The 27,392-nt window shown below is 46.3% G+C and overlaps 1 protein-coding gene across 1 annotated transcript; it reads left to right on the top strand.

Moving 5' to 3' along the window:
- The first annotated feature begins 4,126 nt into the window (after positions 1 to 4,126).
- BHLHE40 (basic helix-loop-helix family member e40) lies at positions 4,127 to 24,660 on the top strand. Its single transcript, XM_077116684.1, has 8 exons — positions 4,127 to 4,205; positions 5,864 to 6,194; positions 6,368 to 6,437; positions 6,699 to 6,806; positions 7,782 to 7,905; positions 9,201 to 13,730; positions 14,388 to 14,481; positions 21,091 to 24,660. The coding sequence occupies exons 2-6, from the start codon at positions 6,115 to 6,117 to the stop codon at positions 10,055 to 10,057; spliced, it is 1,239 nt and encodes a 412-aa protein (XP_076972799.1). The 5' UTR covers positions 4,127 to 4,205; positions 5,864 to 6,114; the 3' UTR covers positions 10,058 to 13,730; positions 14,388 to 14,481; positions 21,091 to 24,660.
- Positions 24,661 to 27,392: the final 2,732 nt, after the last annotated feature.

Raw genomic sequence — 27,392 nt, 5'->3', positions numbered from 1 at the left:
GGAATAAATCTGACAAAAGTTATGGAATTCAACTACACATAAAACTGAAAATATCGTTGAAAGAAATTAAAGAAGACCTAAATAAATGGGAAGCTATATCCATTTCATAGACCAGAAGATTCAATATTGTTTAAGTATCTTTTTTCCCTACACTGATCTATAGATTCAATGCAATTTTTCTTTGAAGAAAGAAACAAGCTGGATCTAAAATTTATAAGGAAATGTAAAGGACCTGTGAAGACAATCTTTAAAAAGAAAAAAGCTGGAGAACTTACACTACCCAATTTAAAGATTTCTATAAAGTTTTAGTAAACAAACAAAAGTATGAAAACCTAGACAAAGACGTTAATAGAACAAAATAGAGAGTACATAAATAGAACCACACTATTATCTAATTGGGAAGGGAAAGTCTTTTCAAATGTTGCTGGGACAAAAAAAAGGAAAAAAGAATCTCAACCTCTTTTTCACTCCATATACAAAAATTTAGTTGAGATAGGAAAGACCTAAATATAAGAACCACAAGTATAAAGCTTCTAGAAGAAAATATAGTAGAATATTTTCATGATCTTGGGGCAGGCAATTTTTTTAAAAAAAGACAAGCATACATGAAATAACCACAAAAAATCAATAAATTGAACTCTATCATTAAGAGCATCATTAATAAAATTAGTGAGCAAGGCATAGACTGAGAAAAATATCTGCAGTGTATGTTTCTATCAAAGGACTTGGAGTTAGAATATATAAGGAACTTCTGTAGGTCAACAGTAAAAGGATAAGGTGGCAAGGCACAAAGCCAACATACAAAACTGGACTGTGCTTCTATATACAATAAAAAGACAAAATAGCTTTTAAAGAGGGTAAAAGACTTGAACAAATACTGCGTAAAAGAAGATATATAAATGGTCAAGAAGCATACAGAAAAAGGTGTTCAACCTCATTAGTCATCAGAGAAATGCAAATTAAAACAATACACCATCAATTCACACCCACTAGAAAGGCTAAAATAAAAAAAATCTGTCCAGACTAAATGTCGGTGAGGATGTGGAGTGACTGGAATGCTCATATACTGCCTTTGGGATGTAAAACGGGACCACCTTCTTGGAGATGTTTGGCAGCTCACAATAAAGCTAAGCATGCATTTAACCCATGACACAACAATTCCACTCTTCAGTATTTATCCAAAAGAAATGAGAACATATGATCATAAAAAGAACTGTAAGAGAATATTAATAGCAGCCTTATTCAAAGTAGCTCCTAACTGGAAACAACCCATATGTCCCATCAGCAGCAGACTGGATTGTATTATATGCACACGAAACAAACTGTATTATATGCATACAGTGAAACACTCAGTAAAAAAAAAAAAAAAAAGAATGATCTATTAATCCAAGCAACAACATGGAAGAATCTCAAAAACAGTGTAAGCAATGGAAACCTTACACAAAAGAGCACATTCATTTATATGAACTCCAATACAAGGCAAAACTTATTCACTGTGATAAAAATCAGAACATGATTGTGTTGGGGGATAGGTGGGAGGCTGGGGGTGGGGGCTTTATAGATTGGAAAGTACCATGAGGGAACTGTCTGGGATAGTAAAATGTTCTGTATCTTGTTTTGGGGTAATGGTTACACAGATGTATGCATTTATCTAAATTCACTTAAGATCTGTCCCTTTAACTGGGTTAGTTTCATCCCGATAAAACAATTAAAAACAGTTTTTTAAAAAGATCAGAGAATGAGGAAAGTGATTATACAAAGGAAACAAAGTAAGAATTAATAGGTGCTTTCCTGAAGAGAGACATCTAAGCCATTGAATCAAACCAGGACCAGTGGTCGAAGCAGTTTCATTTAATATTTTTATATGTACTCTTGTAAGATCTTCAACTGTGCAAATGCTACTGATCTCTTTCTTGGGGGCGGGGGGGCGGTGGTGGAACCAAAAATACAACACTGTCTCTAGTCTAGAGCAGTGTTTTCAAATTGCATATTAGGATCTATTGGTCAGTTGTGAAATCAATTTAGTAAGTTAAGACTAGAATATTTTTCTTTTAATAAAATAGACTGGGAACTATAAGAATGCATTGCATATACCAAGGGGAAATACTGTTTTGTGAATTTTTTGTTTGGAATCCATTGAACTGGCTTTTCTTTAAATGAGCAATAGTTGCTCAGGAATAAGGGAGAGAGAGTAGTGGCGGCTTTTTGCTATAGCCCAACCAAGCCTCGGCTTCCCTCTGTGTAAATGTACATAAGATGTGTGTGCATGCATGTGTGCATGGGTGTGTATTTGCGTGTGTGCTGACTCATGATGTAAAATGAATTTTTCATTGTGGGCTGTGATAAAAAATATTGAGGATCTGTAAATGAGCAAAAAGTGATGTTTGAGCAAGAATGATGTGGGCTCGTGCAGGAGGGGCGGGGGTGCTGTGGGCTCTTACTTCCTGCTCGGGAGGTATCAAGGAGTCCCTACAGATGATGAGCCCCACTAGGAGTGAAAAGAGAAAAATCTTGTCCTTCCCTTGTACAAAATTACATTCTTTCCTCACTCCAAAAAGACAAAACAGAGGGTAGGGCTACAAAATGGCAGGGTTACCCAGTGCAGTTGCTTGCTGCTACACTGCACAACTCCAGAGGGTGCTCTTACACACACTGAGTGTGAATGGCTCCCCCTGGAATTGAGCAGTGTACAACCTGCACAACTCTGCCAGGATTTCAAGCTCAATAGACCTGAACACTAGTCCCAGGTCTTGTCCCAGGCTATGTAACCAGGGACAGGTTATTTAACGTCTCTGAGCGTCCGCTTCCCTAAGAGGTATATTACATATCCTTCTGTTCTAGTTCAGTGTCTGTCACATAGTGGTTCTCAATAAACATGTGTTAAACGAATGTAAAAAGGAGCTAATATCTGTGCCTGCCTTATAAAGCAGTGGTGAGATTAACATATATAAAGTTTTCAGTATACAGTCTAAAATTAGCATACAGAATCACCAAGCAAGTATCTACAAAAAGTGAGGGATTAAAAACATTAAGATTATTCAGGATGGAAAGACGAATGCTGGAAAGGAAATGTTTTGTTTTAATTAATAAAAAATAATTATAAACTATGGAGGGGACAGAAACAGATTTTTTTTTTTAATCCAGATATGGTTGATCTTTGGTGTGTGTGTGTGTGTGTGTGTGTGTAGGGGAGTGGGGATACTTCTTGAGGCTTGGAGCAAATAAAAAGTAGGCAATGCATACAGTTTATCTTCAATTGTAGGAAAGATGAGGGCAAAAATAAATATATTAAGGTCAAAGAATTCTAAAAATGATATTGTCATGAGCTATGATTAAGGAAACTGAAATGTTTAGGTTCACACTTGGCTTTGGGGGAGGGTGGGCGTGACAGCCAGGGGACATGTGTTTCTTCCTCTCCTAGTACTTACTTCCAGGTGGAAGTGGTTTTGACGCAGTCATGACAGCTCTTCACCCTTATTAAAGTCACACGGTGGCGCGGGTCACCGGTAGATTGAAAGCGCACACCCAGGACTACTGCAGCCCCCGCTCAGCCTCTGGTCCTGCTGCTCCCCTCCAGGCGGGAAATCGAGCTGCAGTCATTTTCTCCAGAGATGGCTGATAAGAAAAGTACGTTCCGGGAGGGAGGGATCGCTGCAGCCCCCGAAGTGAGGTCACGCTAGTTAGCAGTTAGGGAAGGAGGCATTTCTCACACTTGCTAATAAGTTTGACGCTTGTGAAACATAAACAGGAAGTGGGAGCTCTCCAAAGCGACCTGAAGGGTATACACCACCAGCTTGGCCAACGTGTGAATCCCAGTTCTCTAGGTTGTCAAGGACACTGCCAATTAGGACTTCCCCCCACCCCCTCCCGCAACTGCACCGGGGCTATTCTTCACCCAATCCCGGCAGTGACCCCAATTTTTTTTCCGTCAACCCTTCCCACAGTTAGGTCACTCAGCAGCGGGGTGCTGGCCGGAGGTGCGGTGGGAAAGGCTTACAGTCATCTCTCAACTACCCGAATTTTCAGGGCAGGGGAGCGCAGAGGTCAGTGAAACCCCAGCCAGGCCTTATTTTAGTCATGAATTTCCACTAGCTCCCTCCTCTGACGATGTCAGCGCGGCTCACACCGCTTGGTTGGAGTTTCAGCCGTTTTCCCTGCTCCAGGCTGAATTAGAAGGTCACGGACACTGGACTTTTCCGGGGCAGGTAGGCGGGGGCCTCGGGCGGCCCAAGTGAGATTGCAGAAGTATCCGGCCGCTGAAGGACGCCTTCGGGCCTCTTGGTTCATATTTTTAAAACGGCATTTAAAAAAACCTTTTTTGTGTCCTTTTTCCTCGGTCAGTGGTCCCAATATAATTTTCCCCGGACTCCCTTCCCCTCATTGCCCAATTTATCCTCCTCCCGGTGGTCCCTGTAAGTTCCAGGGCAGTGTTTGATTCACCTTCGCTGTCTCTAGCAGGGCATAGAGTAGGTGGCTCAATAAATGTGCGTCGCCTGAAAGAATGCTAAGTTCTGATTCTGATGGACGAATAGATTTTTCTTGTCTCTTTCCTCCTGCCATGAGTGCTGACCGCAAAGAGCCGCACTGAAGTTCCTTGTAGGCGGGAAGACCGCCGGCCAGGGCTGGCACCCCGCGTCCCCGGGGTCTCCGCCTCAGGGCCCGCGCACAGGAGCGCGTAGCCTGCGGCGCTGCGGCTCGAGCCCCGGCCACGTGAAGCGTCACGCCCTGCGCTGCTGCAGGGCAAGCGCCGCCACCGCAGTTGTGTAACGTTGCAGTCGGAGGGGAGGAGACCCGGGAAGCCTCTGCTCGGGAGGGGGCAGAGGGAGGGAAGGAAGAGGGGAAGGAGCGCAATGCGCGGCGCCGGGTTGCTTTCCGCGCTGAACTAGATGGAGTCGGGGGCGGGGGCATCGGGGCACCCAGTGGGATGCGTAAGTGGGTGCCCGCCCGCCGGCAGGCTGTGTCCCGGAGCAGAGCTCCCGGGAAGCAAGGGGCTCCATTCGCACACCCTCCACGGTCAGGTGCGCGCAGCGTGCTCCGCGGCGGCCTCGGCTGCCCTTGTGCTTGGCCGCCAGCCCGCTTCCCATGGGGTGACATCCGCCCCGCCCCTCGGTCCCTCCCCACGGCTGGCGATTCCAGGACGCGGGGCTGGGGGGTGGGGGCAGGGAAGCTGGGGCGCAAAGAACCCCCAGCGTCTGGAGAAAGGAGGGGGTCCGGCGCTGAGCGCCGGTTCCTCGGAACGGGCGGGGCGGGGGAGAAGGAAGAGGGTTGGGCCGGAGCGATCGAGGGGATATTCCTCTCCTGGCTTGAGTCAGACGCGGGCGGATCCGTCCTCCCCCGTTCCCTCCCGGGAGACGGGAACTTACTTCATTTCCCTGGGGCAGGTTCGCCCACGTTACCAACCCTCCCCCAGCTCCCCGGTCCCTTTCGCGCCCCCCACCCGGCTGGGCAGGACCCGGGCCACACTGCCACCCCCTCTTCTGGGAAAGGCGGCCGCAGCCGCAGACACCTGGGGGCCGGGGTTGGGGGTGGGGGCTCCCTCGCAGCCGCGGGAGCTTTGTCCAACACGTGAGGCTCATGTGATGAAGTCGGGGGAGGGCGGGCAGGTCGCTCCTTCCCTCCCCGGCAGCGGCCAGACGTGCCTGGAGTCACAGGGTAGAACACGTAGCTCCAATCCACCCACTCGGCTCCCTTTTAACCCAGCCCGCCGCCTCTCCATTACTCCTCGGCTCGCCCCACACACGCACACACACACACACACACACACACACTCCGCCCTAACCGTCTCCCCCCCCCACCCCCACCCCGCGCCGTGCTCCCTCCCGCCTCCCCGCCCGCCCCACTTCTCATTCACTTGGCTCGCAAGGCGCAGACGGCACTGGGAGCACACACCACCAGTCTGTGCGCAGAGCCGGAGCCAGAGACCGCGGGAACACCGGGCCATGCACGCTCCCAACTGAAGCAGCGCCGCGAAGTCGCTGCTCCTGGCAGCCCGGTGGATTTCAGAGAGCTCAAACTCCCAGAGGAGAGACCTTCGAATCCCCCTCCAGGACAGTCTTCACCCCGACGCCCGGCTAGCGCAGAGAGGAGCGCGTAGTGGCCCCGGCTCGCCGCGCCATGGAGCGTATCCCCAGCGCGCAACCGCCCCCCGCCTGCCTGTCCAAAACGCCAGGACTTGAGCCCGGAGACCTACCAGGGTAAGTTGGCACCCCTTGACCACTTCAAACCCTAACTCCAGCCCTACGTTCTGCGGCGTTCTTTTCTCTCAACTTCGAGCACCTCCAGTAGTCCTGGGGTTCTTGCTCCCCCAGAGTGGCCGCAGCCCGTGCGCAGGCAAACTCACCACCCTTCTTTGCACCTCTCCCTGCAGGATGGATTTTGCACACATGTACCAAGTGTACAAGTCGAGACGGGGAATAAAGCGGAGCGACGACAGCAAGGTAAGCGCATCGTGCCCCTGAGGACCCGACGCCCTAGCCCCTCCTGCGTTCTGAGCTTCCAAGAAAAGTTTTCTCGCTTTGAGGTTAGCGGGAGGAGGGGATGCGAGATGCGGGCTCGGTGCCTCTAGTGAGTACTTGGGGGGAAATCGGCAGGCGGTGATTCTGGGTTTCGATTCTACTCCCCTGCACGACCCTTCTCGCGTCCGGGGTGCTTCGCATCCCGTTACCCAGGCGCCCACTGTCTCCCCGTGCGCCTTGCAGGAAACCTACAAACTGCCGCACCGGCTCATAGAGAAAAAGAGACGCGACCGCATTAACGAGTGTATCGCCCAGCTGAAGGATCTCCTACCCGAACATCTCAAACTTACAGTAAGTGAGAAGCTGGCCCCTCTCCAACCCAGCTCCTCTGCCGCGAGGGCGGGCGGGGGTGGGCGGGGGGGGGGGGGGGTCACTCGCCGCCTGCAGGCCCTGCGGGGAACTGCAGACCGGACAGCCGGATTCACGGGCGGTGGCTCAGTGTGTTCCGTCCACCTTTCCCAGCCCTGGGATTTTCTGGAAGCCTCATGCAAATGAGGTGAGAACCACTAGGATGTCTCCAAATAATAGGCTCCAACATTGGCTCCCCTCCATTTTTTTAAGAGTTTAAGACTTTCCCTTTTAGTGCTTTTCAGGGTTAGCTAGTTTTCCTGACTTAAGAAGCAGAGAAACAGACCAAACAACGCAGATTTTTTAAAAAACGCAGAATTATTTGCGCCCACCCCCACCTTTTTTTTTATAAGGAAACTTGCTTTGTTGTGTAGTTCTTACCTCTTGACCTTTCAAACAGCTTACTAGTTTGGCAGCCTTCGGTTGGGAAAAGCGGAAAAAAAAGTATTGGGAGAGGAAAAAAAAAAAGTCTGGATGAGTTGGAAGTTTTGAAAGGGTGTGAGGAAAGAAGCTAGGGAAAGCCTCTTGGCTGCCAAACAGTTGAAGTTTCTCCTGGGTTGACACCACTGCAGAGAAATGTTATCTCCGGATTCCCCTGAGTTAAGGTCAGCAGTGGCTGCTGGAGATATTTAACTGTCAAAGCTTCCTCCTGAGATAACTGCCACTCCCAAAATGTCCCAAAGATAGGTGACACCCGTTTTTTATTCTTTAAGCAGAAACACACACACAGACACATATGAATACTGTTATGCTTTAAAAAAAACATCATCTACAAACTTGAAACTAAATTTAGGCAACCAAGAAAGGCTATTCCATTTTTCTCCCCTTCAGAGACATATTTATTTCTCATTGTTGATAAGTGTCCCAGAGGTAAGACTGTTTTGACCTTACTGTTGATTAAGGTTCTTTTCATTTCAGACTTTGGGTCACTTGGAGAAAGCTGTGGTCCTTGAACTTACCTTGAAGCATGTGAAAGCCCTAACAAACCTAATTGATCAGCAGCAACAAAAAATTATTGCCCTGCAGAGCGGTTTACAAGCTGGTGAGTATCCTCGTCTGGCTGTCATCTCTTAAGAGTTCTAGCACAACTAGAGACCTGTGGGTTTCCACATCTGGTGTAGAAACATCCCTGCAACAAACTGCTTGTGAACATTTGTTGGGAGATGCAGTTTTATCTTTCATTAAAGGTCAGCCTTTTCATTTGGAAGCCTGCTGTGTGCCACCTGGCATGAATGCACATGAGTCAAAGGATAAAATATTTCAGTAGCCTTCTAGCTTAAGAGTTTCTGGGTTCTGGGAGATTTTCCCCCTCCCCGTTAAAATGCCACAGCGCCTATAATTTGCATCGTGAGTGTTTTACAGTTGGTTTTGTTAGCCTTCTTTCATTGGAGAGTAGATCATGGGTATGCCCCAGCATTTTCCTGTTTCTTTGCTTCCTTATCGTTCAGGGTGTGGTATAGTCCTGGCAGTATGTCAGCAGGAGTTTTTCCTGCATTTCATTTGGTTCCCTGAATAGCCACTAGGTATCTTGGTGAATTGCACAATGTAATGAAACCACTGGGGTTTCATCATTTGTTTCTACCTACTTACAGAGAATGAGAGTCACCTTCTAACATTCTAGTCTCACCCATTCCAGATAATACCGTACAGATTTGTGAGAGATTCTCCTACCCACTCCCTCATTCCATTCTTCCTTTCTAGGGCAAGTTGGGGGGAAATCACCAAAAGTTAGCATATGCCAGTTTCCTCATTTGAAAATAGGAAGATAATCACAACTAATTTCCTGAGGGTCCTGGATAGAATTTATGGAAAAGACTTAGAAATGGAGAGCCTAATTAAAGTGCAAAGGGTGGCATGGCTGCAACTTTTATAAGTCATTGAAAAAGAACTTGTTTGGAGTGATATCGTTCCTTCATTCTTTATGACTATCTGGATTCTATCCATCTTGCCACCGTGAGATTGATGTTCTTTTATAAGTTGATTCTTAGATTTATAAGCCTATGATAATGTTCATTATTGTTATCACTTATAATGAAAACTCTGTAACAACCTACAGATTCAGCAAGAGGTGAAATGCTCCATCTCTGTTGATTATGGTTCATTTTTATGATTGGATATTGTGCAGCCATTTAAAACTTTATTATCTCAGGGTGACAGGATTACTTTTATTTTATTTATTACATTTTTTCTGAGCATATATTGCTTTTGGAATTGGAAACACACATTTGCAAATGCTACTTTTTAACAAAAAGGAAAACTCCCACTGTTTGGAATATGGGTATCCAGGTGAACCATGGGGCCTTATGCAATGTCTTCCTTTGGGTCTGTGTTCCCCAGGTGAGCTGTCAGGGAGAAATGTCGATGTAGGTCAAGAGATGTTCTGCTCAGGTTTCCAGACGTGTGCCCGGGAGGTGCTTCAGTACCTGGCCAAGCACGAGAACACTCGGGACCTGAAATCTTCGCAGCTTGTCACCCACCTCCACCGTGTGGTTGCGGAGCTGCTGCAAGGAGGTACCTCCAGGAAGGCAGCAGACCCGGCTCCCAAAACGATGGACTTCAAGGAGAAACCCAGCTCCCTGGCCAAAGGCTTAGAAGGGCCTGGGAAAAACTGTGTGCCAGTCATCCAGCGGACTTTCCCTCACTCGAGTGGGGAGCAGAGTGGTAGTGACACGGACACAGACAGTGGCTATGGAGGAGAGTCAGAGAAGGGTGATTTGCGCGGCGAGCAAACGTACTTCAAAAGCAGCCACGGATGCAGGTTCACCATGGGAGAAAGGATCAGCTCTATTAAGCAAGAATCCGAAGAACCCCCCACAAAAAAGGGCAGAATGCAGCTTTCAGATGATGAAAGCCATTTCGCTAGCAGTGACCTGCTCGGCTCCCCGTTCCTGGGCCCACACCCACACCAGCCTCCCTTTTGCCTGCCCTTCTATCTGATTCCACCATCAGCAACTGCCTACTTGCCCATGCTGGAGAAGTGCTGGTATCCCACCTCCGTTCCGGTGTTATACCCTGGCCTCAACGCCTCCACTGCAGCCCTCACAAGCTTCATGAACCCAGACAAGATCTCGGCCCCCCTGCTCATGCCCCAGAGACTCCCTTCTCCCCTGCCAGCCCATTCATCCATTGACTCCTCTGCTCTGCTCCAAGCTCTAAAACAGATCCCCCCTTTAAACTTGGAAACCAAAGACTAAACTTTTCAGGGGATCTTGCTGCTTCGCTTCCCTACTCCTCCCTCCTTAAAAAAAAGAAATGTTTTTACAAGTGCAGCGAGATTGTTCCAATGTTTATGCCGAAATGATCTGAGATGTGGATAGAAGTTTCAGGGGGTCTGTGTGTGTGTGTGCGTGTGTGAGTATGTGTGCATGTGCATTGTGTGCCTGAGTGTGGGTACAGGACATAAAACTCCTCTTGGCTACTTAAGTAAGACATGAAGGATTGCCTGACATCAGCAGATTTAAAGGGGACAGTAGCACACTTCTGGGCTTTTCCCCATCCAGAGAATAGCCAGCCCCCTTTGATACAAACCAGCTGGATTTTCAAAAGCCTCAGAGTCTTGTTCTGTGAGTCACTCTTCAGTTTGGGAGCCAGGTCTGTGGCTTTGAGAAAAAGGTACTTTCAAAAGAGGGCTTTCCAGAGTGCAGCTCCCGGCCAGCTGTTAGGACCCCACCCTTCTCCTTTTATTGTCTGTGTGACTCACCAGACAGGGAGAGGGCAGCCACACTGAGCTTGGGTGTGATTCTGCTAAAGTGGTGAGGTAGCAGACACTGGCATTGCATGGTAGTGGTTTGGGGAGAATTCCGTCAGGTTTACTCCCCACCCTTACCTCAGATGAATATAGAGAATGTAGTTTCCTGCTCAGGCTTTCCTTGTGATTAGCTTATTTAGGAAATGAAAAGCTCCCCCTTGTAATAAGCTGAGCTGCCAGGGAATGAGGGGAGGAGTTCCTTGGGCTTCTGGCACCTGTTACTAGTTCTTGCTGTCCAGGAAACCAAACGAGGGTCTGAGAGATGCAGAGGTACAAGTCCCTGGCACCCCCAAGTGCACAAAGCTGAATAATAAACTGCTACCTTCAATCAACAGAGCTAGACTTGGTTTTAATTTCTATCCTAAAACTCCTTTTAACCAGGCTTGGCTTCTCAAAGGCCTAACCAACCCTTGCCACCGCCAGCTCCTTTTGCTAGCCTAATTCCTCTTGCCCAATGGCATATGGAGTGTCCTTACTGCTAAAAACAATTCTGTCTCCTTCAGAGAAGTTTTATTTTTGGTCCAGAGTACTTGTTCTACTGAATTGTCCAGCTAGCCCTGCACCAGCTTCTCAAAATGCACTATGCTTGATGGCCGACTGTGTTTGAACTTTTTCTTTTCCTGTTTTTATTTTGGTATAAAGTTATTGCCTTTATTTGTAAAACTGTTATAAATATATATTATATAAATATATTAAAAAGGAAAACGTTTCAGATGTTTATTTGCATAATTATTTGATCCACAAAGCGAGAAAAATGAATGTATTCCTGTTTTTGAAGAGAAGAATAATTTTTTTTTTCTCTAGGGAGAGGTACAGTGTTTATATTTTGGAGCCTTCCTGAAGGTGTGAAATTGTAAATATTTTTATCTATGAGTAAATGTTAAGTAGTTGTTTTAAAATACTTAATAAAATAATCCTTTTCCTGTGGAAGAGAAAGACGGTCTCCTGCCTTTTTTTAAGTGACTCGATTATGCGATGCCGCTGTCCCCTTCAACAACCATTTCATCTTGGTATAATTTCATTCCGCGTCTCGTGTGCTTTGTAGTCAGTAAGAATAAGCTTAGTCAACTTAGTAGGTAAATATTTGCTTAATTTTTTTTTTTGAAGCTAACCGTTGCTGAGGGTTCACAATCATATTCCAAGAAAAAAAATACTTTTTTTTCTTTCAGTCTGTTTTAGTCATGGTCCTACAGCTTGACAGAAAACCAGGGTATGAAGTTGTGAGCTGGGATGTCTGGGAAGCTTGCTGGAGGGATAGGCACATTGAGAAAAGATTTAATGGATTATTATGCAATAATAATTGACGCTGGGGAAAGCATCTCTTCGCCAAGGCCAATGAACATTTTCAAATCTAGCAAGATCTAATGGATTTGCCATATCCTGTCTTATTGCTGCTAAAGGCAACATTCCATAATTATTTTCTACATCCTTCCTGGACTTCCTCTCACTGGGTGTGTTTGTGCATGAATAAATATTGCTGTTCCTTAGTCAAGTGCCCTTGTGAAAAAAATTTTTTTAAATTCCATGGGAAAAGAAGTGGGAAATGACCTGGTCAAATATTTTTGCCTCACCCCCACCCCCCACCTTGGTTTGCAGCGTTCCTGTTGGAGCCTCCCTCTCAGAGGTGTCCTGATGTTTCCTGATGGCTGGTGCCTGGCTGGAAACGCTCCAGCACCCCAAGGCCTCCACATCTTCCAGAACCCTCCGCTTGTCTGGAGCCCATGGAGGGAACCTGCTCCCAGGGGTTTCTCAGCCAGGGAGAGGCACCACCTGCCCTTGATGACTGTGTACTGCAAATGTCACCTTCCCTGTCTCCTGATGAGCCAGCAGGCAGGAGTGAGCTTTGCGTGCTAGTGAGAGATGCAGAATGCACAGGCTAAAAGGCACAACTGGGCAGCACACTGCCCGGGTGGTGGGCTGTCCCAGGGAGTCCAGGCCAGGAGTTAGATCTGATCTCTTCCTATCTTTGGTATCAATGGGTTGCTGATTCATCATTTTCCCTCTCTGAGCCTGTTTTCCACTCAGTTGAATGAGAATTCTGAGCCCTTCTCACATGGTCCCATAGCAGGTGGTTGGCAAATTTGGTAGTTCCCTGCTTCACCCAGGTTCCCAGGGCCTGGGTCTCTGAGATTCCAGCCTGCTGACCCCCTGAGTTCCTTTACAAGTTGCTAGATTTTTTTTTCTGAAAAAAAAAAAAACAAAAGCAAATAACAACCCCAAGGAAGTCAAGTTTATCCTGCTGATGGAGCCAGGGATTGAAATCAAGGCCAAAACTCCTTTGCATGCCCTTCTCTTTCTTGGGCGGTGACTCAAGGAGTAGCTGTTGGGACAGAAGGAAGTGGTTCGACCAACCTGAAGTGAAAAAAGATTTGAGGGTTCAACACATAGTCAGCCTAGAATCCCCCTACCAGAGCCCGTTGCTATCAAACACCCCCACAAGTTGCAGCGGCCCCTCTGCCTCTGTTTTGCTTTCTGGCTGCCCTTGACCTCCATTTCAGCCCTGTTTCAGCAGGATCCAAGCGCTTGCAGAGGAGGGGCTTGCCCCCCAGCCTTTTGCCCATCCAGAACAAAGAGGACCTCTGTTTGAAACGGGGTGTGTGTACGAGTGAGGGGGTGAGGCACCGGCTTTGGGGCCAAGGAGAGGTGGCAGGGAGAGGGGAGGCCTGGGGATCCGACCGCCTTCAGACAGGGCGTGCTCCTCCCAGCTCCGCCGGCCCGCGGGGATGGTCTCACCCAGCGCTGACCTGCCTCGCCTGTTGACGCAACGTCACGTTTCCGACTGCAGCCCTTTCATGTGCGGCCGGCGGCTAAATGCGGCTGCCGGTTCCTGGAAGCAGACGTGCCTGGCACCGCGTCAGCAGAAACTTGATCCCGGGGGAAGCTTGGCACGGCCTCGGGATCGCTCGGCCCCCAGAAATAGGGCCTGGCAGCGGGCGCCGGGCTGCCCTCCTGCCACCAGTCCCCACCGCCACCTCCCGCCCCAGCCCGGCAGGAGGGACTCTGAGCCCTCTCCCGCAGGGGAGGGGGCTGGGGGGTGTGGGGGTGGGGATGCAGGGCCGGGCAGGGTCCGGAGCTGGGTTTCGGCAAGACATCGGCGCAGGAGCCTAATTACCTAGAAGGTAGGCGCTCCCTAGGTCATCCCTCGTTAATGTTGCCTAACAGCCTAGAAGTACAAGTGTGGGTTTTATTATAATTTCCGTTTTGTAGATCGATAAAAACAGGCTCAGAGAGGGGAGTGAACTTACCCAAGGACACACAGCTTCTGATTGGCTAAACGTTCAGTAGGCTGGTGGGTCTGTTAGATGTGGATCTCTTCACTGGATCCAAGGCGAAGACTTTCACGGACCCTGGGTATTAGTAATAATATCGATACTGAGGCTACTACTGACAACAGCAAACTGTAGCATTTACTGTTTGCCAGGCGCTTTTCAAAGCATTCCACATGAAATAATTCGAATTTTCGCAGCCAGTTGCCTGAGGTAGTTGCTACTGCTAGCAGTAGTAGGTGCTATTATTATTCCCCTTACACAGTTAATGTAGGCACTGAGAAGTTAAGTAACTCACTCAGTGTCACACAGCTCCAGTAGTGAATCGGAGTATAAATCAAGGCAGTTATGGCTCCAGAGTCCAGATGCTTAACTACAAAACCACACTGCCCTTCTATAATAATACTAAAAGCAACAATAATAGCAACTCTTGCTATCATATTCTGAACACTTTCTGTATTCCAGATATTTCATTACACTCTTTACATGAATTGTCTCTATTTCCTACAGCAACTATGAAGGCTGAACACTAACATGCCCTTTGTACTGATGAGAAAACTGAAACTCAGATGGGGGAAATGACTTATCTCAGGTGATACAGCAGGTAAGGGGCACAACCGTGCCCTTTCTTTGGTGTGGAACTGTTTGTCACCTGAGCTCCTGTGTTGGTGGGCTTTCACATGCATTACCTCATTTAATTGTCAAAATGGCCCTGCAGGGTAGAAACTACTATCCCCATTGTACAAATGACATAACTGAGGCTTGGAATAATTAAAGTTATTTGGCCCAGCTCCTTATTAGAGTCTATAAAAATACCCCCACAAAACATTCCACAGTCAAGAAATGGGCCCATTCTCTAGGCAAAGAAACTAAACCAGCCAGACTATAGGGGCCTAGGTTGACTATACTGAGAACCAGGCTCTGGATTTAGGGAGACTCGATGTTGAAGTGTTCTGGGGTGAGGGATGAAGGGCACCCCTTTTCTCACCTCTCAAGGTTAGGAAAGCAGCGGCAGAGAGGGGCCTGGGGCAGTGGCGACATATGCGTCCCTTGAGGCAAGGCCATTGAGCTGGAGGGAGTAGGCTGAGCCTGGGTTCTAAGCTCTCTTGTTGGAAGGGAATCTGGAGAGCTCAGAGACCAGGCCACTGCAGCCCCTGTTCTCCTTGGGTTGCCTTATCCCACCCCATACCCTGGCCCATCTCTCCCCTGGAGCCTTTGCCCCAGGATCTGGCTGCTGAGGGCTAAGCAAAGGCCAGTTCTCTTTGTGGAATGGGGCCAGTATCCCAGGTTGGAGCTTGACAGGCCGCCAGCTTTCTCCTCAGGCGTCTGGAGCCCACCATGAGGCTCAAAGAGGAAAGAGAATGTGTTGAGTTCCCAAGTGATTTCATACAAAAAAAACATGTGTTAAAGGGATCAGCGGTGTTCTCCCAAGACCCAGAATTCCCTGAGGTGCCACGTGGCACAGAGGGAGGGAAGCCTCCTCGGCTGGAGCAGCTTTCTTTTTAGCTGCCTCATATATTGTAATGGTTTGCCTGAGCCAGAGTTCTGTCGCTTAAAAAGAGAAAGTCACAAACCACTTTGGGAGGCACCAAACTACAGCCCCTTCCTCATGCAGTGCCTTCACCTCACCCCTCCCTCTAGGAACCAGAGGGAGGCTGAGGCCGTCCAAAGCCACCACCTCCACCCCCCGCCAGCACCACCCCCCTGTTTACCCCAAGCCATCTGTTTGGCCTGACTACCACAGCAGAACATGAGACGGCGCAGCCTCTCCCATTGGCTATGGAAGCCACTGACATGTTTGTCGCGGCTGGACCGTCCAGTCTTGTGATGTGGCTGGATTGGGGCCCAGAAGGTGTCTTCCGCTATAGATGGGGCCCTCCCTTCCCAGGAAATCTTAGCAAAGACATTGAGATGGGACAGCAGGGCACTGGAGGGCTGCGAGGGAGGGGGGCTTAGCTCAGGCTTGAGCCAAAAGGATGGGGGCGGACAGCCTCTGCTGTATTCCTGAGTTCTGACCCTGTTCTCTACGGCGCCCCCTCTCCCCCTCCATCTTTGGGAGTACAAGGGTGAGGAAACTTGTGTTATTTATTTGAAGGGCAAATCCTGTCTTGTTTTTTCGATACCACATTGTGAATGGGATATGCATGGGGAGGAGGGGTGCGGCAGGTAAGAACCTCAAGGGAATTCAAGATAGGGAAAAGAAGGGAAAACTTCTTCCTTTCCAGAAAAGGAAAATGTATTTCTTAACATTTTAAACAAAATATTTAATATATTATCATCTTTTTATTATAGAGAATTTAAACATATACAAAAATGGACAGAATAGCATAAGGAACCCTCCTTATATCACCCCCTAATTCATGCCAATTCAGTTTCATATGTAATGCATGTCCCCATTACTTCCTCTGCATATATACTATTTTGAAGCAAATCCCAGATATCATATAATTTCATCTGTAAATCTTTTCGTGTGTATCTCTAAAAGAGTATTCTAAAAAATTACCATGATAGCATTATCACACACCCCCAAAATTTAACAATGGTGGAAGGCAATTTTTTTTAAACTTTAATTTTCTGCCTAAGAGTCTGGAATGGTTTTAAGATGTAAAAGCCTAAAAAGTTATCAGTGGAAAATCTTGCTTGCCTGTGCCCTTTCATCCCTTTCCAACCCTACCACCCTCTCCTCCACCCTCCCCTGGCTTCTCCCACCAAACTCACCCACAAATACGCAGGCAGGTACTGTTTTAATGTCCTTGAGAGTTTATTTAGGCACGTACATGCAAATATGAGCATGTTCATCCCCTTTTTTCCCAACATAAAAATAGCATGCTAGTCACACTATTCTTCATGTATTATTTAACTTATGAGTATCTTGAGGAGCTAGCCACATGAATATAAGGAAAGGTTTTTGATTCTTTTTTTTTTACAGCTGCAGAGTGTTTCATTGTATAGATGTACTATCATTTATTTGGCCAGTTCCCTATTATGGGTGTTTTGGGTTAGCTCTTATTTTTTGCTATTACCCACAGGACTGCAATGAATAAATTCATACATTAGTCATTTTGCATATGTGTAATGGTATTTATGGGATAAACTCCCAAAGTAGGATTGCTGGGTTAGATGATATGCTCAGCTGTCATTCTGATGGATATGTCAAACTGTCCCCCGTGGGGCCCGGATAGTCCACACTCCTTTAGCATCCCAGGGGAGTTGCCTTTACTGGAAGGCATTTTGCAGGAGATGTTAGAAGACCGAGTGATTCCACTTCCAAGTTGATCCTAAGGAAGCTATTAACCAGGTTTTCAAAGATTAAACTCCAGGAATCACATCTCTGGGTCATTCATATTTTAAAAAAACTGAAAATCAGAAAAATGGCCCCCAAGGAGGTTGAATAACTTACAGCATGTGCAAATACTGGAATGCTAAATAGTCATAAAACTTGTTGTGCAAAAGTATTTTTATTATTATTTTTCTATTATTAAGGGATAAAAAGGAGGTCACAAAACAGTATGTTTAGAATTATGCTATTTTTTTAAGAAAACATAATATGTATACTTTAAAATATTCTTTCTGTCTGCTTCAATTTCCATACCTGTAAAATGAGGGCAATAATGATCAGTTTATTGAGTTGTGAAGATTAAATAAGTTAAAGTGCCTAAAATGCTTAGAACAGTGTCTGGCACAAAGGAAGCCCCATGTCTGAGTTAACTATAGTTAGTGTCGTCATTATTATTTTCATTATTAACTGTATTATATTTGCATAGAAAAAATGTCTGGCAGGCAATACAACAAACTTTTAACCATCTTGGGAGGACTTAGAAATATCGTTGCTTTAGAACTGTTTGCTTTTCTATTCTTTCTTCCACAACAAATGTGTTGTTTCTGTTCTATATATTATCATAAAATGCAAGGGAAAGACAAGAATGGTATTCTGAGATATTCTTGGAAATTTGCATTCAGCAAAGCCCCAGGAAATGATGTGGAAATAACAGGCAAGAGGTTTTTTTTGGTTTTTGCCATCTCAGTTGTGGGACTGGCCAGCCATATAAACAGGGGAAGGTAATTTCCTCCAATGGTGATTGCAAGGATCTGGGAAAGGCTCTGCCTGCCCACATGCACATAGAAACTTTTGAAAGGGATGTTAACAGTTAGAGCTATGACAAAGTTGTAAGTACTCAGTAGCCCATGAAGGCCTTGAGTTGGGAGCTCCAACTCATTTACTGCCATGTCTCCAGTATTGAGAAATCCAAGTTCCTGAATGAATTAGTGAATCTAGGCTCTGTTGTGTGACCTTGGGAAAGTTCTTTCACCTGAGTCTCAGTTTCCTCAACCACCCAATAAGAATATAAGTGGTCTCCTATAGATTGTTGTGAGAATGAAAAGAAATCTGTATGTAGAATATACAGCACATAGCTCCAATTAGGTAGATGCGCAGGCATTTGTTGAATTAATTAATGAAGGAATGACATTTGCCAGAACTTATTCACACTAAAGTGCAAATGACCAACATAAAGTTCTTTCCTGAAGAGGGTTTATATGGGAGAAAAGGCGAAGCTAGAAGAGATCTTGTATATATTCCAGACTGTGCCAAGTATAGTACTAGGCACTATGCATGCATCAGTTTGTGTAATCTCCATTTTACACTTAGAGTAATTGAGACTCAATTATATGATTTACCCAAGGTGTGTGGTGGCACAGCCAGGGTTTAAACCTACATATGACTCAAAAGTTCTGGCTGAAGAGCCCTGGGTGCCAAAAGGGACAATGGCATGAGGAGCGAAGAGGGTCTGGAGGAATCCATCAGACACAAACTCCCAACTATGTGCACAGTGCTGAATTACCCACTAGGCAGACCGAGGATGCACTTAGGGCACTGCCGAAGCAGCCCCCAGCTGCTCCCATTGCCCCTAAAATTTGGAAAATGATTTCTATTTGATATTTCCAAGAAAGGGGCTGAGACCATCTCACTTGGAAAACCAAGGCCTTATTGGGTTTCTCTCCATTTACTTTAAATTTAGTGTTGTTCTCAGTGTATGTTTCAGTTGGGAAGTGGGCACCGTGGTAGATGTGCCTCAGGACATTAGGGCTAAATTGTCCGGAGGGGTTAGGGCTTCCCTAGACTTGCTGCAGCCTGTGCTTCGCTAGGCCTTTGTGTGTGCAGGAGGAGGGAGCTTGGGACCTTCAGCCTTTGAGGCTCCTGTGGCTATGGCCAGGGTGTTTCCCAGGGCAGTGGCCTGGGCTCCCCTGACCCGTGACTTCTCACGGACCAGCCTTTCAGACAAGGCGCTCACTGTCCAAGCATGTTCCAAGCCACTGGCCCGAGTCCGAGCCAGCCCAGGCCTGTTGCAATGAGTCAGCCTTTCACTGGGGAAAAACGTTGTGACTGGTTTCCAAGTCACTTTTTCCAGCTGGGCCCTTGTGCTGGTCTGGGCTTTGGGAGGCCTTGATTTTTCCCCCTGGGGATTCTGCTGCCTATGAGGTGTTCCCAAGAGCCCCTGGGAAGCTTGGGGGCTGGAATTCCTCTGTGGGGCGGGGGCAGGTTGAGCAGCTTAATTTTCAGCCAGATGAGGGTCCCACCAGGTGTCTCCCCGCCCACACACGGGAAAGTCAAGGCCACAAAGGTCAAGTCTCTTAACCTTTCTTCTGCACAATTCTGCTCAGAATGGTCCGGGGGTGGGGGGGGGGACAGATAAAGTAAGGCTTCCCTGTTATCTTTTGCAGGCTCTGCTATCATGGCAACCCTGGAGACCTGGAGCTCGGGGCACGCTTGGCCCCTTACCAACTAGTGGTGCTTTCCTGAAAGATGATGCTCGGGTCCCTTGAATTTTAAAGCACGCTCTGTCTCCTTACGTGAACCTGCTCCCCCAGTTTGATGCCAGGGGTCCGGTTTCAGAGCAGTGCACCTTACCATCCTTTCTGACTCACCTCCGGCCTTCCCTGCAGAGCCATGTTGAGATGGATTCTCCCTGAGTGCCTGGGTGGGAGGGAGAGGCAGTGACCATGAGTCAAAGGGCATGAGTCAAAGGGCATGAGGGCGTGTGAGGGCGGGGTTTTGGGGGGGAGGGTTGCCCTCAGTGGATTGCAGAGCAAATTCTTTCCCTCTGGAGGACATATCAACCTCTCTGCCTCTGGGCCCTTGCTCAGAACCTCCTCTTCATTTTTGTGATTAGCAAAGATTAATAACTCAGTTGTTTATTGATTCAGAGCATGATTATTTATTGCTACCCTCTGTATGCCAGTTACTAGCTTTGGGAACAGACACGTTTCTATCCTCGGGAAGCTGAAAGCCGGAGAGGGACACAGAAACTAACCAGATAACTACACAGAGACTAACATGAATGAAGAAATGGAGCCTGGCTTGGGCCGGGACATTCAGGGAAGGCTTCCCTGAGACAGGAAGGATAAATAGGAGTTTTCTGGCTTGGAGGTGGGGAAGGGGAGGAGGCTGATGTTCTAGGCAGAGGAAACGCCAAGGGCAGAGGGCCTGGAGTGGCCTGGAGTGGCTGGGAGGGAGGCGGATTTGGGAAAGGTGACCATAGAGGATATAAAAATTCCTTCATCTCTAATGAAAGGGAAGTGGATCCGCGTGGGCGCCCCAGGAGACGATAAGAACAACGGTGAAAATAATAACCACCTTGGAGGTGTACGGAATGTGTGAGATAAGCCTGGGGAGGCAGGCAGTGGCCAGGTTATAGGATTTGTACCTGTCACCGGAGGAGAAACGGGAAGACATCAGGACACGCAGCTCAGGCGGGCCGGGGTCCTAGCTAGAGCTCTGTGACCCTGGGCAAATCCTTCCGCCTGGACGCCTCAGCCCTTTAACCTCTTCTCCATGACGTATGGCCAGAGGAGTGCTCGATGCTGCCATTGTGTGAGCGGTGGGCGGGGGCAGAGGCAAGAGAAGAGAATGAAGAGTACAGGACACAGATTTCGTTCTTGTGGAGTTTATGATCTAATTGGGGGAGTGACATTCACTTGGTCCAGAACACAACAAAAGTGTTACGTGCGGTAAGAGGGCAGCGCCAGATATTCCCTGGGCTTCTTCCCGCCTCTCCCCTTCTTTCCCCTCCCCTGCCCTCCTCTGTCTCCTGGAGAGAGCCCGAGAGGGAGAGAACCCCTCGGCTGGCCTGCGGCTTAGCTGCACCTCTGCTTTTCCTGTGTTTGCATGGGTCACCCCCAGTTTCATCACACCACATTTCTCTTTTTTGTCTAGGCTGGCTGCAGAAGGATTTCTGTGGCCTGAGGTCACAAGAGTTCTGACTCCTACAGGATCCACGGTGTAAACCTCAGCCCCCGTTTACTAATCCACTCATGTGACACTGGAGTGTGTGCTTGTGTCAGGAACCCAGAGGCAGCCCTGAGCACTTGCGGGACTCTGGGTGGAATTGAGGAAGCCCATCCTCACTCCTTATTCTGACCCAAAGCATGTGAGTCTCCAAAATGCCTCCCTGAACCTTGCCTCCATGGTTTTGTTCTGTAGACTCTACAAGGCAGGAGTTTACATTTGAGGAAAGTGAGGCTGAGAGACAAAGAAATGTCTTTATGTGTAACTAGTAGAGCCACAGAAGTAATTCTGGAAGTTCAAGTCCAGATTAGGGAAGGAATAACCCAGGGTTGGTTGGAATCTAAGTGTGAGTGTGGGAAGGAGGGGACTACCTTTTATCTCAAATGCCCTCATAATAGTTGTATGTACAGTGTTAGGCAAAAATTAGATGATCAATAAATGTTTGCCGAAAAGAGTAAGAACCATATCTTTTTTTTCACATAGTTGGGTATTTTTCATCACAATCATTTTTAGAACATTTGCATCATTTCAGAAAAAGAAATAAAAAAAAAAAAAAGAACTTACATATCCCATACCCTTTATCCCTCCTTCTCATTGACCCACACTATTTCAATCTACCCAATTTTTACCCTTCATCTTCCCCCATTATTTATTTATTTTTTATTCTTCTTCATATATTTTTTTACTCGTCTGTCCATACCCTGGATAAAAGGAGCATCAGACACAAGGTTTTCACAATCACACAGTAAAAGCTATATAGTTATACAGTCTTTTCAAGAATCAAGGCTACTGAAACACAGCTCAACAGTTTCAGGTACTTCCTTCTAGCCACTCCACTACACCATAAACTAAAGAGATATCTATATAATGCATAAGGATTACTGCCCAACTCTGTTTGAAATCTTTCAGCCACGAGACTTTATTTTGTCTCATTTCTCTCTTCTCCCTTTTGGTCAAGAAGACTTTCTCATGATGCCAGGTTGTGGCTCATCCCAGGAGTTCTGTCCCACTTTGCCAGGGAGATATACACCCCTAGGAGTCATGTCCTACATAGGGGATGAGGGCAGCGAGTTCACCTGCCAAGCTGGCTTAGAGAGGGGCCAACATCTGAGCAACAAAAGAGGTCCTCTGAGGATGATTCTTAGGCATAATTATCAATAGGCTTAGCTTCTATAAGCTTCGTAGGGGTGAGCCCCAAGACTGAGGGCTCAGCCTATTGAATTGCTTGTCCCCACTGCTTGTGAGAATATCAGGAATTCTCCAGATGTAGAAGTTGAATATTTCCTCCTTTCTCCCCAGTTCTCCAAGGGGACTTTGCAAATACCTTTTTATTCTCTGTTCAAATTACTCTGGTATATGTTGGGGCATCACACTAACCTGTACAAACCAACAAGATCTCGTGCCCTATTCAAGATTCCATGTAATTATGGAGCTCAAGTAAACTGACCATACAAGTTAAATTTGATAATGTTCTACCCAAAATATAAATTTTGCACCAAATAAACATCTCTCCCTTTGATCTCATACAGAAGTTGAAGTTTGAAAATATGGGCCATATCATCCTTTACTCAGTATTTTGACTCACCTTAATCCTCTCCAGATCAGCTTCATCCGTGTCTCCAGATGAAGTCTGGTCCCTTTCTCATCTTTTTTAACAATTCCTGCATGGAGTACTGCTGAGACTTCCATAGCTTCAGTGCTCTAACTCTGAGTCTCAGATGTCACATAAATGCCCAAAGTTTCAGGGATGACCAAGTTATACACAAACAGCTCAGTATCTCAGAATTTAGAGATATCAGTTACACCTCCTAAATACGTGTGACTGTTGTAAGAACTTACAATCTAGGAACCTTCACAATAGGTCACAGCCTGATAACCCATGCTTTCAACTTCAATTCTCCCAGTTTGTGTATTGTAGTTAATCCATATGAGTGAGGCATGATAATGTTTGTCTCTTTGTTTCTGATATTTTATTCAACATACTCTCCTTAAGGTTCATTCACCTAGTTATATGCCTCACAAAATTCATTCCTTGTTGCAGCTGCTCAGTAGTCTGTTGTGTGTATGCACCACAGTTCCCCCTTCTATTACCTAGTCGTTGTACCCTTAGGCCACTTCCATCCATTGTGGCTCACAAACACTGCCTCCATAGACACTAGTATGCAAGTGTCCATTCGTGTCCCCACACTCAGTTCCTCCAGGTATATACCTAGCAACAGGGTTGAAAGGTCATATGGCAGCCCCACCCCTGGCCTCCTGTAGAACCATCAAGCTGCCCTCCAAGGAGCTGCACCCCTTAGCTTCCCTACCAACAGTGAATAGGTACATCTCTTTCTCCACATTTTCTCTAGCACTTGTTTCTTTCTTTTTATTTTTTAACAATTTTATTCGTACATGATACAATCCAGCCTAAGCAGATAGACATGCTTTTGCCACCATAATCTATATGAAAGCATTTCCTTTTCTTTCTCACAGAATCCATACCCTTTCCCCATGCCCTACCCCCCGCCCTACTTGTTGACATTTAGTTTTGGCATAATGCCTTTGAAGAACCATATCTTATTAACTGAATGCTTATTATATGCTAGGCACTGCTCTAAGTGCTTTATGAATATTCATTTAACCAACTCACCACAGCCTTATGATGTTGGTATATTGTTATCACTTTAGAGATGTAGAGGGGAGGCAGGAAAAGGTAAGTAACTTATCTGAGCTCGCACAGTTGGTAAGTGGCAAGAATATCTTCCAGCAGTCTCTCTCCCATGTGCATTCCTAACCACTGGGCTTCACTGCATGTCTTCAAATGAATGAATGAATGAATGAAAGCGTGCCAACTAGTTATAGACACTCACATATACACATATTTGAGGAAACTGTTCTGGAGAGGAGCAACTGGGGAGGAGCACCACTGGATAGTGAGCCCTGAGAAAACTTCAGCTCCAGAAAATTCTCCAAAGGTAGGTCCTTATTCTCAGAGCAACATAATAACTGTTTTTGTGAATTGAGGGCCTTGTCTGTGCCTTGCATTCTACTTATTTTTGTCCTCTGACTCTTCCTAGCCAAGCTGTGTAAGAGGCCCCTCTAAATCATTCTGCCTCCTCCCACAGTCCACTGGAAGATCGGCCTCTTTGCTCCTTTTCAAAGCCCCAGAATCTTCACCTGATAATGAGCAAATTTTTGAAGGCAAAAATTAACACATACTTATGTTGGCCAAGATGCAGACCTGGAACCTATCCATTGATAAGGGAGGACTGACCTCAGTAGGGATGGCGGAACTCAGGAGGTCACTTTATCTCTTGGCTGCTTTTGCTGGAGGACTAGATTTCATTCACAATCTCCACTGAGGATCTCACAAGCAGCCACTTCACCCTGGTTCAGGGACAGACTGCTTGTTCGCTTTGAGGCTGGGCCAAACATGAGACAAGAAAAGACACATCCCGACTTCAAAGGGCTGCTGAAGACCAGGGCACCTGAGACCAAGGCCTCCTGACCTTAAGGTGAGTCTGGAGGTACCAGGATAAAACATCTGAGGGATAAATAGCTGCCCTGCATGCTCAAAGGGCATCTGAGATGCAGTCAGCAGATGTGATAGGAATTTCTTTTCCAAATGGCCTCATTTTTCAGAACAACTTCTGGGTTCCCTTGGGAAGTCCCCGAGATAAAAGTTCTTTTGGAGAAAAATAGCCCTTAAAAAATGCTCCCTCATTTTAGACACGTTAGAACTTTAGTAACCTTGTAGCATTTTGTTCCTGGCACCATGCTAAACTCTTGATATGCAAGACCTTAATCCTCAAAACGCCCTGATGTAGAGATGATGACTCTCCTCTTGATGCGCACTGGGAAACTGAGGCCCAGAGACTTTTTCAAGGTCACATAGCTAATCAATGGCAGAGCTAAAGTCTGGTTTCATATCCCTTGCTCTTGGGCCACCCTCTCCAGGACATCCACTAGTTCCATCCCCCTATCCCATTATTACTGACAGCCCCTTCCAACATGTACAAGTGAGAATGGGCATAGCTCAAACACCCCTAAAAAGTAGGATAGAAAGATCAAAGGTAATGGTGGAGTTATACAGAGAAGGTAGGGTTTAACAAATGAATATGATTGCTAACTCATTATATTGCTATTTCTTTGAGTCTCCAGTATCTTAGAGCAGCTTAATGTAAAAACATAAAATTGTGGCATTGTAACCCATACCAAACTCTGATATCTGTTCTACAACTAATTGTTGCCCTGTGCTATGAAATTTATTGCCTTTTTGTATATGTGTTATTTTTCACAAAAAAGAAAAGAAAATTTCTTCTAGCCTCCAGTGTTTTGGAGCAGCTAGAAGGAAAAATCTGAAATAGTGGAAGGGTAACCCATAAACAAACTCTGAAATCTGTTCTGTTTCTACTTCTTGAAGTGTACTTTGAAAATTATTGCTTTTTATTTCTTTGTATATATGTTAATATTTAACAACAAAAAAGTTTTTAAAATGTCCTTGCTTTTAACCACACTGCTATCTTGGATCCTATTTATGTGTGGACATTCACTGAAACCCAGATGTTTCATTCTCATCTGTTCAGCCAGTAAATATTTACTAAGCACCAACTATGACACTGTATCAGGCACTGATTTAAATGCTAGAGATATGGTAAATGCTGTTGATAGCAGTGTATAAATAAAACATATACAAGCCCTGTCCTCATGGAGTTTATGAGCTAAATCAAAACAACAGTAAAAGGCAGATTATTGCCTCCATTTTACAGATGAAGCAAACATAGGCAACTGTTTCTTACCATCTGTTTGATCCCCTACATACATTCTTTTATTTTTTTTAATTGTTGTTCAGTAAATATTCCTTGAATACTTTCAGGGGTAGGAGCTATTCCAGGCGCAGGGGCTCTAGTGATGAACCAGACAGACAAGGTCCCTGCCCTCATGGAATTTACATTCCTTGCAGATTGTTTTCTAAGTTTTCCTAACCTGTAGCCCACACTCAGGGAATTTGAGCTGGGCTGCCTCATGCCCTTGGAAGCTGCAGTTATTTCTCAGACGAGGCTGAAGCAGAAAGGGCAAGTCCAGTTGTATGAAACAGTCAGCACGAGTGTTTTGGATCACAGGTGCTCTTTGCCCTCCTTGGGTGGTGATCTCTGACCCAAAGTGTGTTAGAAGGAGCTCTAGGGGAGAAGTCAGTGGCTCTGAGTCTTCACTTGCGGTGTGACTTTGAGCCAGTCCTTTAAGCTCTCCAAGCTTCACTTTCCTCATCCATAAAATGGGAATAGAAGCACTTGCCTTGCTGAAAGATTTCCAAGATTGTGATGAATTTAGATGAATAAATGGCCCTATGAGCACTTTTGGATTTTTCTCCTATATTTTACATTCCATGGCATTATCTTCTAGTTCTTCCCTGTTACCACTGAGCCTCAGAAAGGATCTGATAAACTCATTCACACTAAGGTGTAAATAACTAATGAGGTTTCAAGTCTTGTCTCTAGCAAGCCTGGAGGCCTTCCCATAAGGAAAAGCCAATAGAAGGGAACTTTTGATTCTAGCCAAAATGGATTAACAGGGACCAGATTTACCCTCCAACATGAAACAGTTTGAAGGCACCTTAACTGCATTCCAGGCAAAACTCAATAATCCTTATAGGAGTACAAAATTTTCCTGAACCCAGCAAGGTAGAATTCCCCATGTCTGGCATCCAGTCAGAAGATTTCCCAGTGGAAGTATCTGGGGCTGGAATGTAAGTCCCGGAGGGCAGGGAGTTTTGTCTGTCTGATTCTCTGCATATCCCTAACACCCAGAAGAGTGCCTGGCACACAGCACACACTCAATAGCTATATCTGCTGAATAGTGAAGGAATGACAGGGGATGTCAGGTATCAGTGAAGATAATGGAAACTCTATTCTGCGCAGGGGTGTCTCCTGGAGCCCTAGAAATCACGCAGTGCTGAAGGCCTGCCTGCCTGGGATAAATTCCCCAGGTCAGCCGAGCATAGGTGATGTGACCCTCTGAAAGGTGACAACCCTTAGGGGAGGGAGACCTCTAGGAGTCTTGTCTTCACGTAGGGAGGAAACTTCACAGGAGGAAACTTCACCACCTGGGTTATCACAGGGTGATAACCATCGCTGTGAACCCCTCCCCACCCCGGCACCCCCTCCTTTCAAGCCCCAGCCTGTTTACTAGAAGACATGACCCTGTTCTCTGCATCCTGAGTACTGAGAGAGTTCATCAGTGGCTCCAGG

This window comes from Tamandua tetradactyla, chromosome 9 (genome assembly GCF_023851605.1).
Source record: "Tamandua tetradactyla isolate mTamTet1 chromosome 9, mTamTet1.pri, whole genome shotgun sequence".
Classification (NCBI taxonomy): Eukaryota; Metazoa; Chordata; class Mammalia; order Pilosa; family Myrmecophagidae; genus Tamandua; species Tamandua tetradactyla.
The sequence above is the reverse complement of the archived record's forward strand: the minus strand, read 5'-3'. Positions and strand labels throughout refer to the sequence as shown.

Excerpts from the sequence above, each read along its gene's own strand:
- BHLHE40 (XM_077116684.1), top strand. The coding sequence starts at position 6,115 with ATGGAGCGTATCCCCAGCGCGCAACCGCCCCCCGCCTGCCTGTCCAAA. Across the intron at positions 6,195-6,367 it reads GAGCCCGGAGACCTACCAGG|GATGGATTTTGCACACATGT; the intron begins GTAAGTTGGCAC and ends CTCTCCCTGCAG. Across the intron at positions 6,807-7,781 it reads CCGAACATCTCAAACTTACA|ACTTTGGGTCACTTGGAGAA; the intron begins GTAAGTGAGAAG and ends TTTTCATTTCAG.